This window comes from Oxyura jamaicensis, chromosome 30 (genome assembly GCF_011077185.1).
Source record: "Oxyura jamaicensis isolate SHBP4307 breed ruddy duck chromosome 30, BPBGC_Ojam_1.0, whole genome shotgun sequence".
Lineage (NCBI taxonomy): Eukaryota > Metazoa > Chordata > Aves > Anseriformes > Anatidae > Oxyura > Oxyura jamaicensis.
Window position 1 is genome coordinate 350,966 of NC_048921.1, and position 12,780 is coordinate 363,745.

General features: G+C 62.8%; 1 protein-coding gene across 3 annotated transcripts; it reads left to right on the forward strand.

Annotated features, from left to right (window-relative positions):
- Positions 1 to 1,475: 1,475 nt before the first annotated feature.
- On the forward strand, positions 1,476 to 12,558 carry EVI5L (ecotropic viral integration site 5 like). Of its 3 annotated transcripts, none has more exons than XM_035308743.1 (20): positions 1,476 to 1,616; positions 2,378 to 2,576; positions 3,185 to 3,374; positions 3,457 to 3,681; positions 3,887 to 3,961; positions 4,254 to 4,379; positions 4,723 to 4,866; positions 5,004 to 5,093; positions 5,765 to 5,862; positions 5,963 to 6,055; positions 6,606 to 6,741; positions 7,339 to 7,371; positions 8,150 to 8,290; positions 8,414 to 8,542; positions 9,110 to 9,250; positions 9,385 to 9,537; positions 10,261 to 10,407; positions 10,921 to 11,016; positions 11,108 to 11,203; positions 12,278 to 12,558. In XM_035308743.1, the coding sequence occupies exons 2-20, from the start codon at positions 2,428 to 2,430 to the stop codon at positions 12,470 to 12,472; spliced, it is 2,457 nt and encodes an 818-aa protein (XP_035164634.1). In that variant the 5' UTR covers positions 1,476 to 1,616; positions 2,378 to 2,427; the 3' UTR covers positions 12,473 to 12,558. The 3 variants fall into 3 exon arrangements, with proteins under 3 accessions (XP_035164634.1, XP_035164637.1, XP_035164636.1); XM_035308745.1 differs by having other exon boundaries at positions 1,480 to 1,616; positions 5,963 to 6,023; positions 6,688 to 6,741; positions 12,278 to 12,557; XM_035308746.1 differs by lacking the exon at positions 7,339 to 7,371 and having other exon boundaries at positions 1,479 to 1,616; positions 5,963 to 6,023; positions 6,688 to 6,741; positions 12,278 to 12,557.
- The last annotated feature ends 222 nt before the right edge of the window (positions 12,559 to 12,780 follow it).

Sequence of the window (12,780 nt, forward strand, 5' to 3'; positions counted from 1 at the left end):
TTTTTTTTTTTTTTTTTTCCTTTTTTCCCTTTTTTCACTGCTTTTCACTCGGTCGGGGGCTTTGCTGGCAGCGTTTAATACCTGCTGCCACCATGGGGGACAAAAAAAAAAAAAAAACACAACGATTTGGGTGAAAAATCCCCAAAAGACTCCGAACCCTCATGGTTTTGGGTGTATTTCAGCCAATTTAGAACTGCAAAAAGCACAAAAATCACCACCCAAGAGGTGTTTTGGGTGGTTTTCCCCCCAAAATGCCCTGGGAGGCCACAGGAGGGGGTTGCTCTCTTTTGTTTTTTGCCTGGTTTGGGGTGGGTTTGGGTCATTTTTAACATCAGTGGCATTTTGGGGGGTTTTAGTTAAAAAATTGCACCGGCTTGATCCATGCCAGCACCAAAAAACGCGGTTTTTAAACCCATTTTGCCCGTTTTCCTCCTCTTCCCTCCACCCGCGGCTGCTGGTGATGCTCGCAAGTGTCCCGCTGAAATATTTGGGGTGGAATCGATTCTTTTTCCTCACCCGGCTCCTTTTGTGTGTTAACAATTGGTTTTTCTGGCAAACGAGCAAATTTTTGATAGTTTTGTGTTCGGCCGCGACAAAACCGCCACTTTGGTGAACTTTGGAGCCGAAAAAAACGTTGGAGACACGGCGAAAACGGCTCAAAAAAATGTGCAAAGCAGCACCGGGAGACGCTGCAAAACCACGGCGAAAATGGGGTGAAAAAGGTGCAAATCGGCACCAAGAGATGCTGCAAATAAAAACCGTCCGCCGAGTGGTGTTCCTTTTTTTCTCCAAATTCAAGCATTTTCAGCAAATTTGGGTACCCATCGTCCCGGAACACGCCGTTCATCGTCCCGCAGGCTGCTCCCACTGCAACAGGAACCCCGGAACACCCCAAAGGACCGGGCTGCCAGCTCCTTCCCTCCACGCCACAAAACCACCCCAAACCACCAGGATTTCACCCCAAAAAATACGGTTGAAAAATGGGTGCTCCTCTTTTCCACCCGCTTTGGTCGAATAAACAACGTTGCCATCCTCGTGCCTCACTTCTGAACTGAATTTGTGCATTTTGCGTGTTTCCTTCTTTACTTTTTTAATCCCTCGTCAGAGTGGAGTTTTTTTTTTCCTGAAAAGCCATTTCAGGACGTTTTCGCAGCCCGTCGGACCCTGGTTTGGTCGTTAACTTGGAGTTTTGCAGGCGAGACCTCGGAAATATTAATTACCCAAACCGAATTAACGGGGCCGGACGCGCTGCAGGATGAGCCCTGCCCGCCACGTGCAGCTGAATTCGGCACGGTTGAGGCTTTTTCCTCCCCCAGCCCTTAAAAAAATGAGAAAATTTCCGGCTTATTAAGCAAATCCGCCCGATCCCGTTAACGATTGACCCGGTTCTCGCCCCGAAGCGGCTCTGTTAAATTTTGCTGCTTTTCGAAAACCATTAACCAAACGCCGCCGGATTTGCCTCGGTCGTGGTACAGCTGCGCCTCCACGCTGCTCTCCTCCAAGCTCAATTTGGGCCAATTTTTTCCCCCCAGAATGGGAAGGAAACGCAGCTTTTTGGTTAAAACCCCCGTGATTTTATAACTTGAGCTGCACGGAGCAAATTGAGCCCAGATCAGGTAAACCATGCGTTTCCTGTTCACGACACTTCCTTTTTTTCCCCGCTTTCTCAATCCCCTTCAAACGCAGGTTCACTTTGCTGATCTCCAACTGCAGTTTTCACCAAAAAGCATGTTTTCAGCCCCAAAAATGAGCTGGAGCTTCCCAGGGGGTTCCCAGTCCCTACCAATCCTCCAGAAAATCCCCGCGGGGGGCGATGCTCGAAGCCCTCGTTGCAGCGCCCACCAACCTGCCGTTTCCCACCCCGTTTCCACCAGTCCCCGCAGTTCCCAGACTGGGACTTCGCCCTCTCCAGGGGATTTTTTTTCCCTAAAACACGGCTGGAACGGGCAAATCATGCGGCATCAACACCCAAAGCAAATCCCCGGCGGGGGCAGTGCTCTGTAAATCCTCTCTTCTCACTTTCAGCCAAAATGAGGGTACGGTGGCCGAAAACGAGGGTACATTGGGCCAAAACGAGGGGACACCGGGCTAAATTCCAGTTTTTAGCCCAATTTAATTCAGCTAATTTACAGCAAACACGAGACGACGTGCTTGGACCTGGCTTGACGTGAAAACCGGGCTTAACCTCGGTTCTTTTGTAGGAAATTAAGCTAATTTCTCGTTGGGCTGCGAATCGAGCGATGCTCACGCCACGGCTTAGCTAAAACCGGGCTTTTTTGAAGAGATTTGCAGCAGCGCCCGGAGGTTTGAATAAGAAAAGGTCGCGGGGAGCGGAGCAGGGGGTCCCGTCCTGCTGACCTGGTCGTTCGGCTTCCAGGTGAGACCCCAAAACCCCCGCGGGCTCGGAGCGCCGCCGGCCCCGCCGCGATGGCGTCGCCGGCCGTCAGCCCCGACTCGTCGTCGCACGAAGCCCTCTCCTCCGTCCACTCGGCCCCGGCGTGCTCGCCCACCTCCGACTCGGAGAACCTCAGCCCCGACGAGCTGGAGCTGCTGGCCAAGCTGGAGGAGCAGAACCGGTGAGCCCCGGCGGGTGTCCGCCCCGCTGGGTCTTTGCGGTGTCCCTGTTTTGGCAAGGATTTCCCCTAAAATCAGACGGGGTGGGCCATGAGGACACGCTGCTCCCACGCTTCGGTCAAACCAAGGTGAAAATGCTCCAACTGGGGGGTTTTGGGGGGCAGGTTATGCTTTTTCTTTGAGAGCAGTAGGGTTTGGTTGCTCAGGTGGGTCAGTAGGATCCCCTGGCAGGAGGTGGCTGTTTGGGACTAATAAGTAATAAACCCACCCACTTTGTTGGGTTTTTTACCCAGCTGGTGGGAAGCAAGCCCTGAGGCTCCCTTAGCCGAAGGACCAGTCAAAAAGCCCCGTCCCTGGCATTAAAGCAGTGTTATGCCCCAAAACTCCAGCTCTGAAATGTAATTTCTCCTCCTTTAGGGTGTTTTTGGGGAAATATGTCCTCTTTGGGGGTGTTTGGGGGGGAACATCTCCTTTAGGGTGCTTTTTGGGGGAATATTTCCTCATTTGGGGGGGAATGTCTCTCCTTTAGGGTGGGTTTGGAGGAGTATCTCCTCTTTGGGGGCTCTCTCCTCCTTCGGGGCTCTTTTGGGGCTAACTCGGTCTCTGGCAGGCTGCTGGAGGCCGACTCCAAGTCGATGCGCTCCATGAACGGCTCGCGAAGGAACAGCGGCTCCTCCTTGGTCTCCAGTTCCTCGGCCTCCTCCAACCTCAGCCACCTCGAGGAGGACACCTGGATCCTCTGGGGCCGCATCGTCAACGAGTGGGACGAGTGGCGGAAGAAGAAGGAGAAGCTGCTGAAGGTGGGGACGGCGCGTCGGTTTTACTCTGACCTGCAGCAGACGGAAACCCGTTTTCTCAGGGTTTTACCCCGTTTTTCCCCAGGAGCTCATCCGCAAAGGGATCCCCCACCACTTCCGCGCCATCGTCTGGCAGCTGCTCTGCAGTGCCACCGACATGCCCGTCAAAAACCAGTACTCGGAGCTGCTCAAGATGTCCTCGCCCTGCGAGAAGCTCATCCGCCGCGACATCGCCCGCACCTACCCGGAGCACGAGTTCTTCAAGGGCCAGGACAGCCTGGGCCAGGAGGTGCTCTTCAACGTCATGAAGGTAACGCCTCTGAGCCAAGAAAGGGACAGCGGAGCCTCCCGGGGTCTAAACTGAACCTTGCAGCAGTGTCATGCACACGAGCTAAAAAAGCCATTTTCTACGCCGTGGTCGAGCCCTCCCTCCACCGCTGCAGTGAGCAGGGATGGTGCCCCAGCCCGGCCCCCAGCTCACACGGCTGTTTCCTTTGATTTTGGGATCTTCCCAGGCTTATTCGCTGGTGGACCGGGAGGTTGGATACTGCCAAGGCAGCGCCTTCATCGTGGGACTGCTGCTCATGCAGGTTTGTGGCGGCCCCTGGGCGAGGAGCAGCTGCTGGTGGGTTTTTAACGCCCTTTGGGGGGTGGCAGGAGGGGGATGGGAAACGGGAGCCTTTTTCTTCGTCTTCAGGAGCAAAACGGGCTTGTTCCCCCTTCCCCCCTGCTCCCCCCGGGTTTAAAATCCCTCGTTCACGTTCCCATTCAGCTGGGGATGGCTCCCAGCACATCCTGTCCCATCACCTGATGGCAAGAGGCTCCGTTCTGGAGCTGCTGGCAGATGTTTAAGGGGGGATTTGTGTCCCGCCGGGTCTCCAGATGCCCGAGGAGGAGGCCTTCTGCGTGTTCGTGAGGCTGATGCAGGAGTACCGCTTGCGGGAGCTCTTCAAACCCAGCATGGCCGAGCTGGGACTCTGCATCTACCAGTTCGAGTACATGCTGCAGGTAAGCACGGCCCCCAGCACGCTCGGGGTGGCAGGAGCCCGAGGGTAAATCAGGGAGGCGAGGTGGGAGAGAGGTGGCAGCGCCTGGGAGATGCTGGAGAAATTAAATCCTCCCGTGGAGCTCGTGTCCGGCCACCCAGAGGTCCTGGGGACATCCATGAGACACCCCAGGGACTCTCCGCGATTCCCTCCCGGGGAACATCCGTGAGGACCCTGGGGACCTTCCCCCCGACACCCCGGGGACCTCCACGAGGGCCCATCCACACCTCAAGAGCCACGAATGACCCCTAACAGCAGCCCCCGTGCCACGTTTCTTTTCCCTTTCCCCCGTTTCTCCCGCGCAGGAGCAGCTGCCGGAGCTGAACATCCACTTTCGGTCGCAGAGCTTCCTCACCTCCATGTACGCCTCGTCCTGGTTCCTCACCCTCTTCCTCACCACCTTCCCCCTGCCCGTGGCCACGCGCGTCTTCGACATCTTCATGTACGAGGTAACGGGGCCGCGGCGAACACCTCGAACACCGAGCGACCGCGGCTTGGGTGCGGAAATGTGCTCCCTGCCTGGCGTTGTGGGGAGAAACCCCAAACCCCTCGGGGGCGGTGGGAAAAGTGCCAGCACTCCCCGCAGGGGCTGGAGATCGTCTTCCGCGTGGGGATGGCGCTGCTGCAGTTCAACCAGGCCGAGCTCGTGCAGCTGGACATGGAGGGCATGTCCCAGGTACGTGCTGCTGCCTTTTGGGGCCGGTGTAGGCCGTGGGACATGTCTGGGGGCAGATTTATCCCACAGGCTATGTTTTGGGGCAGATTTGTCCAACAGGGCGTGTCTGGGGGGGGGGATTTGTCCAATGGGGCGTTTTTTGGCGTAGTTTTAAGTAATGAGACTTATTTAGGGGGCAGATTTGTCCAACGGGATGTGTTTTGGGGCTGACACAGGAAATGGGACGTGGTTTGGGGGCAGATTTGACCAAAGAAACATGGTTTGGAGTGGATTTAGTCAACGGGACGTGTTTTGGGGCAGGTTTATGAAACACAACATGTCTGGGGGCATGTCCTGGAGTGGATTTACGCAACGGGTCGTATTTTGGGGCCAGTTTCCACATCAGGCCATGTTCTGGGGTCCGTTCACGCACGAGGCCACATTTTGGGGTTGATTCACGTGATGGGCTGCGTTTTGCAGCAAATTCCTGTCCGATGGGACACGTTTCGGGGCAGATTTGGTGGGCTTACTGGGCGGGACGTGGCTGGGGGCCGTGTTTTGGGACCGCTTGGTGTGCCGGGCTGCTTCTGGGGCCGTGTTTCGGGGCGGTCGATAAAACCGAGCTGCGTTTCGGGGCCGGGCTGCCGCGGGGGGCATGGCTTCACCCCCGGCGGTGGGCGCTGTGCCCGCAGTACTTCCAGAAGGTGATCCCGCATCAGTTTGACAGCTGCCCCGACAAGCTCATCCTCAGGGCCTTCCAGGTCAAGTACAACCCCAAGAAGATGAAGAGGTGAGACAGGCTCCTGCCGCCCCGCGGCATCCCCCTGGGACGCACGGCTGGGTGCCTGGCCCCGTCCCCGTGTCCCAGCTCGTCCCCGTGTCCCCCACAGGCTGGAGAAGGAGTACGCCGCCATCAAGAACAAGGAGATGGAGGAGCAGATCGAGATCAAGGTGAGACGGGGTCGTGCAGCAGCGGCCTGGGGACATTCAGCCAATCCCAGGACACGCTTGGGGTGTCCCCAGGGCTCTTTGGGCCATTCCCGGGGCCACTTCACCCATCCCCAGGGCCACCTGAGCCCTTCCTGCACAGCTTAGCCCATTCCAGGGCCGTTTTACTCATCTGTGGAACCACTTTGAGCCATCCTGGGGCTGTTTAGCTTGTCCATGGGGCCATCTGAGCCATCCTGAAGCTACTTGGACCCATGCCGGAGCCCCTTCACCCATCCCTGGGACCATTTAAGCCATCCCGGGGTGGCTTAGCCCAACTGTGGGGCCATTTAAACCACCCCGGGGCTGCTTTGGCTCATCCCCAAGACCACTTTGAGCCATCCTGAGGCCATTTACCCTCACCTTGGGGATATTTAATCCATCCCTGGGCCACTTTGTCTCATCCTAGGGCTGCTGAAGCTGTCACCAGGGCCACTGAGCACGTCCCCAGGGCCATCCAGGGGCAGCCTTAATGATCCCTGGGGCCGCTTTGCCCCAGCCCAGGGCCACTTTTCCCCTCACGCCACCCCATCCCCAGGCTGTCCCCCGGCTCAGTCACCCCCCTGGGGACATCAGCACCCCCCCAAGACTGATTCTTCCCGGATTTCTTCCCCATTTTCTTCCCCAGCGCCTCCGCACCGAGAACCGCCTGCTGAAGCAGCGCATTGAAACCCTGGAGAAGGTGAGCCCCACGGCTGGCACCCCAAAACCTCCTGGGGGCACCCAAAATCTCCTGGAGGCACCCCAAAACCTCCTGGGGGCACCCAGAACCTCCCGGGGACACCCGAAACCTCCTGGGGGTACCCAATACCAACCTGGAACCCCCCCAAAAGACCCTGGAGCACCCCAAAATACGCTGGAGCCCCCAATACCCGCACCTGTGCTGCCGTGCAGGTACCCAGCACCCATGGGTGCAACCTCACGACCTCCAGCACACCCTTACGGGGCTGCGCCCCCAAAATCTCCCCTTCTCAGCATCGTTTTGGTGGGGAAAAAAGAAAAAAAAGGCAAACCACGTCCGGCACGCGGCTTCCTCCTCGATTTTCCAAGCGGGTTCTCCCTCCAGGAGGTGGAAAACGCTCCGTTTTAGGGCAAAACCCAGCGGTTACCATATTCCCCCCTACACCCCGCACCTGAAAGAGCTAAAATCCTTGGAAAGTGCCCCAAAACGGGAAGGTGCCGGGTGACTCTGCTGCACGGCTTCTCTCGCTGCCTCTGTCTCCTCCGTTTATCTCGTTACGTGTCTCCTTTCTTTCTCTTCCTCCACCGGCGGCCGCAGGAGAGCGCGGCTCTCGCCGACAGGCTCATCCAGGTAGCGTCCCAAAAAATGGCTATTTGTTCTCTTTTCCGCTGCGTTTTAACCCTTTTCTCCCCACCTTTTTGCTTCCCAGCCTCTGGCTCGCTCGGTCGGGGAGGTTTGCCTGCTTTTCCGGAGGCTCCCGCGCACCTTCCCCGCTTTGGGGGGGGGGAGGAGGATCGGTGGGGTTTGGGGTGGGCAAATTCCGGGTTTTGGGCCCGTTTGGGGGCTTGACGGAAAGCAGGGGGCGGCACGGTGGTGCTCGGGGAGGGGGTTTGGGGTAAAAAGCCGCCGTTTTGGTGAGTTTGAAGAAAATAGGTGGGTCTGGGGTAAAAGGTCGGCGCTGGGTGCAGGTGGCAAGGGTCAGGATGACCCCGGAGGTCCTCATGGGGCTGCTGTCACCTCAGCGTCACCTCCTTGTCCCAGTGTCCCCTGCTGTCGGGCTGGCATCACCCACCGTGGCCAGTGTCCCCCCGCAGGGCCAGTGTCACCCCCTTGTCCCCAGCGTCACCCACCACGGGACTAACGTCACCCTTTCGTCCCCAGTGCCACCCATTTTGAGGCTGGTGTCCCCAGAACGGGGCTGATGTCCCCAGAACGGGGTGTCACCTCGTCCCCCACACCATGCTCTTGTCCCCCACCTCAGGACTGCCGTCCCCTCTCTCCCCGGTGTCCCCCCCACCCCCATCCCATCTCACCCCCACCGGTGGCGCCGACCCGACGGGGGACGAGGACAGGGCTCGGTGCCCCCCCATCCCCCCGGAGGTGACACGTCCCCCCCGCTGTCCCCAAGGGCCAGGTGACGCGGGCGCAGGAGGCGGAGGAGAACTACATCATCAAGCGGGAGCTGGCAGTGGTGAAGCAGCGCTGCACCTCGGCCACCGAAAACCTCCAGCGCGCCCAGAGCACCATCCGCCAGCTGCAGGACCAGCAGGTCGGTGTCCCCCCGGCGTCCCCGAGCGTCCCCACGCCGCCCTCCTTCCTTCCCAGCCCCCCGCTCGGCGGCGGCACCGGGCGGGGGGGGGACCCACGGGTGACACCTCGGGGCCGGCGGCAGGGGAACCCGCGGTTCAGCGAGGAGTTCGTCACCCACCTGGAGACGGAGCTGGAGCAGTCGCGGCTGCGGGAGAGCGAGACGCTCGGCGCCCTCAAGGAGATGCAGGACAAAGTGCTCGACATGGAGAAGGTGGCGGGGACGGCGGCGTGGCGCGGGCTCTGGGGACGGGGACGGTCACGGGGGTGGCCTCGGGGTTGGTGACGAGCACACGGAAGGACCCCGGGGTTGGGGACAGCCATATGGGACCTTGGGGTGGGGGCAGCCATATGGGACCTTGGGGGGGGGACAGCCACACGAAGGGCCTTGGGGCTGGGGACAGCCACACGAAGGGCCTTGGGGACTGTCCTGTGAGTGGTCCCTAGGCTGGGGACAATCCCCTGAGTGGCCTTGAGGACGGCGAGTGTGACACAGATGGCTCTGGGGACGGAGATTGTCACATGAGTGGTCTTGGGGACAGGGACAAAGACACGAGTGGCCGTGGGGGGTCCTGGACCTGCTGTCCCCTGTCCCCCAGTGCCACACAGCTGTCCCCAGGTGTCCCCATGTCCCCTGTCCCCACCGTCAGCTCCCACCAACGCCCCACGAGCGTCCATCCCCACCTCCCCCCGGCGGAGGGGACCGAGCCCCGCGGTGCCCCCGACCCCGGGGCGTCCCCAACCCCGGGGCGTCCCCGCCGATGTCCCCGTGTCCCCGCAGAGGAGCAGCCTCCTGCCGGACGAGGACAACGTGGTGAGGCTGCAGGAGGAGCTGCAGGCGCTGGCGCTGCGCGAGGCCGAGGCCGTCAAGTCCCTGACGGAGCTGCAGCAGCAGGTGAAGGACCTCAGCGACAGCTGGCAGGTGAGGCCCCCTCGGTCCCCTCCCGGCCACCCAAGTCCCTTGTCCCAGTGCCTGGGGGGCCCTCCCGGTCACCCGGGTCCCCTCCCGGCCGCCCGGGTCCCCTTGTCCCAGCGCCTCGTCCCCTCTGGGTGCAGGCGGGCCGCGCGGGCGGGCGCTGGAAGGAGTCCCCGCGGCGCAGCAACGCCAACGCGCTGCAGGAGGCCGTGGTGGCGGCGCGGCTGCGCGAGGCCCAGGCCCAGGCCGAGCTGCGGGCGCTGCGGCAGCGGGTGCTGCAGCTGGAGACACAGGTGGGTGCTGGGCACTGGGTGCTGGGTGCTGGGCACTGGGTGCTGGGTGCTGGGTGCTGGGCGCTGGGTGCTGGGAGTTGGGTGCTGGGCACTGGGTGCTGGGTGCTGGGCGCTGGGTGCTGGGTGCTGGGCACTGGGTGCTGGGTGCTGGGTGCTGGGCGCTGGGTGCTGGGTGCTGGGCACTGGGTGCTGGGTGCTGGGTGCTGGGTGCTGGGTGCTGGGTGCTGGGCACTGGGTGCTGGGTGCTGGGTGCTGGGTGCTGGGCGCTGGGTGCTGGGTGCTGGGAGTTGGGAGTTGGGTGCTGGGAGTTGGGTGCTGGGTGCTGGGCGCTGGGCGCTGGGTGCTGGGTGCTGGGCGCTGGGCGCTGGGTGCTGGGCACTGGGTGCTGGGTGCTGGGTGTGATGGGGACATGGGTGCTGGGTGTGTGGGGTGCTGAACTGGGGGCTACTGGGGCCATTGGTGTTGAACTGGGGATACTGGGGATACTGGAGTCACGGGTGCTGGAGGTGCGGGTGCTAAACCAGGGGTGCTGGGCCCGTGGGTGCTGACCTGGAGGTACCAGACCCATGGGTGCTGAGCTGGAGTTACTGGGAGCCGGGGCGGGGGGGGCACGGTGCTGGGCCACCGGGGGGGGGCTGAGCATGCCTGTGGTGGTGGCGGTGGTCCAGCAGGGGCGGTGACAGGCCTGTCCCCCCCCCCCCATGTCCCCCCGCCCCACGGCAGGGCCAGATCCAGCGCACGGTGCTGGGCCGCGCCGAGCAGACGTGCGCGGGGCTGCGGGAGCAGCTGCGGCTGGCGGCGGCGCAGAGCAAGGGGCTGCAGGCGCAGCTCAGCGAGAGCCACCGCAAGCACGCCGAGGCCCAGTGCAAGGTGGGACACTCGGGGACACGCGTGGGACGCCTGGGGACATGCGCGGGACACCCCCTGCCTCTCCCTGCGGGGCGTCCGCGGGTCCTCGCCAGCCCTGTCCTGGGGACGCCCTCAGAGGCTCGCTGGGGACACCCCTGTCCCCTCCCTGGGGACACCCACTGTCCCTCCCCAGTGTCCCCTCCCCTGGGGGTCCCATCCCCGTCACCCACAGGGTCCCAACGTCCCTGCTGTCACACTGTCCCCTCCCCTGGGGTCCCATCTCCCTCACCCATGGGGTGACCCAGTGACACGGTGACACGATGATGGGGTGACACGGTGACATGATGACGCAGTGCCACGGTGATGCAGTGATGTGATGTGGTGACGGGGTGACACAATGACAGTGACACGGTGACAGGGTGACACGGTGACACAATGACACAGTGACGGGGTGACATGGTGCCACGTTGCCGTGGTGACACGGTGACACGGTGCCACACTGTCGCGCTGACACGGTGCCACGCGTGTCCCCAGAGCAAGGAGGAGGTGATGGCGGTGCGGCTGCGCGAGGCCGACAGCATGGCCGCCCTGGCCGAGATGCGGCAGCGCGTCGCCGAGCTGGAGATCCAGGTGGGTGGCACCGGGGGACACCGTGGGGACACGGGGGGGGGGGGGGGCCCGGGGGACAGGGGGGCACCCGCTGACCCGCGCGCACCCGCAGAGGGAGGAGGGGATGCTCCAGGGGCAGCTCAACCACTCGGACGCCGCCCAGTACATCCGGCAGCTCAAGGACCACATCGACGAGCTCAAGGCCGAGGTAAGGCACCCATGGGTGCTGCGGCGCCGCCGTCCTGCACCCGGCGGTGCTGGGAGACCCGGCGCCCGCACCCAGGAGGTGCTGGGGGAGGTGGAGGCTGCGCCCGTGGGTGCTCGGAGAACTGTGCTGTGCACCCGTGGGTGCCGGGAGGTGGGTGCAGCACCCGTGGGTGCTAGCAGACCCCTGCCCTGCACCCGTGGGTGCCGGGAGGTGGGTGCTGCACCCGTGGGTGCTACCCTGCACCCGTGGGTGCCAGGAGAGACATATCCTGCCCCCGTGGGTGCCAGGAGGTGTATGTGCTGCACCCGTGGGTGCTACCCTGCACCCGTGGGTGCCGGGAGAGACATATCCTGCCCCCGTGGGTGCTGGCAGACCCCTGCCCTGCCCACCCACCCGTGGGTGCTGTGGGCCCCACATCCTGGGGCCGTCACCCTCGGGTGCCTCAGGGACCCACTCCTGCCCGTGGCGCAGGGGGGCCCCCCCGGGACGCTCCCGGTCCCCGTGCGGGTGGTGCCATCAGGGTGGTGCTGTCGGCGATGTCCCCGCGGTGCTGCAGGGACAGCTGGTGACAATGGTCCTCCCTGTGTCACCCTTCCCCCCTTCTCTGCTGTCCCCTCCCTTGTCCCTTGTCGTCGTGTCCCCCGCCCCCTTGTCCCCGTGTCCCCTGTCCCATCTCCTTCATCCCTGTCCCCTTGTCTCCCCGCCCCCTGTGCTCTTGTCCCCATATTCCCGTTCTCTTGTCCCCATGTCCCCCTTGTCCCCATATCCCCCTCCCCTTGTCCCCCTTGTCCCCGTGTCCCCATATCCCCCTCCCCTTGTCCCCCTGTCCCCTTGTCCCGGTGTCCCCATATCCCCATATCCTTGTCCCCATATCCCCCTCCCCTTGTCCCCCTTGTCCCCATGTCCCCATATCCCCCTCCCCTTGTCCCCCTTGTCCCTGTGTCCCCATATCCCCCTCCCCTTGTCCCCCTGTCCCCTTGTCCCCGTGTCCCCATATCCCCATATCCTTGTCCCCATGTCTCTACCCCTTTGTCCCCCCGTCCCCATCCCCTGTCCCCGTCCCTGTCCCCACAGATCCGGCTGCTGCGGGGCCCGCTGTCCTTCGGGGCGGTGGCGCTGGGGCCGCGCCTGGGGGACGAGGACTCGCTGGGCTCCTCGGACGAGGAGCTGCCACCGCCCTTCGCGCTGCCCCGCGGGGACCTCGGGGACCTCGGCGACATGGGTGACAGCAGCGACAGCGACACCGAGGGGGCCCCCACGGCGCCGTGACCTGCGGGGGACGCTGGTGGCACCGCCACCCACGGGGACACGGAGGGGGGGCTTCGGGGACAGCAGCGGCACCGCGTCCTCGGGGACACCGCGGGCACCCCGACCCTTGGGGACGAGGGGACAGGGGACGATCTGCCAGCCCTGGGGCACCCAGGGGACACCCGGGGGCACCCAGGGGACGTGGTGGGACACCCGGGGGACCCGCAGCACCCAGGAGACACCCATGGGACATGGAGGGACACTTGGGGACAGCCGCAGCGCCCGCCGCTGGGGACACGCACGGGCCCTGTGGCACCCAGGGGACACGG

What these genes read in the sequence shown, in the direction of transcription:
- EVI5L (XM_035308743.1), top strand. Translation starts at nt 2,428, where the DNA reads ATGGCGTCGCCGGCCGTCAGCCCCGACTCGTCGTCGCACGAAGCCCTC. An exon ending in TCGACATCTTCATGTACGAG is followed by an intron (nt 4,867 to 5,003) that starts GTAACGGGGCCG and finishes CACTCCCCGCAG; the next exon opens with GGGCTGGAGATCGTCTTCCG. An exon ending in ACGCCGAGGCCCAGTGCAAG is followed by an intron (nt 10,408 to 10,920) that starts GTGGGACACTCG and finishes GCGTGTCCCCAG; the next exon opens with AGCAAGGAGGAGGTGATGGC.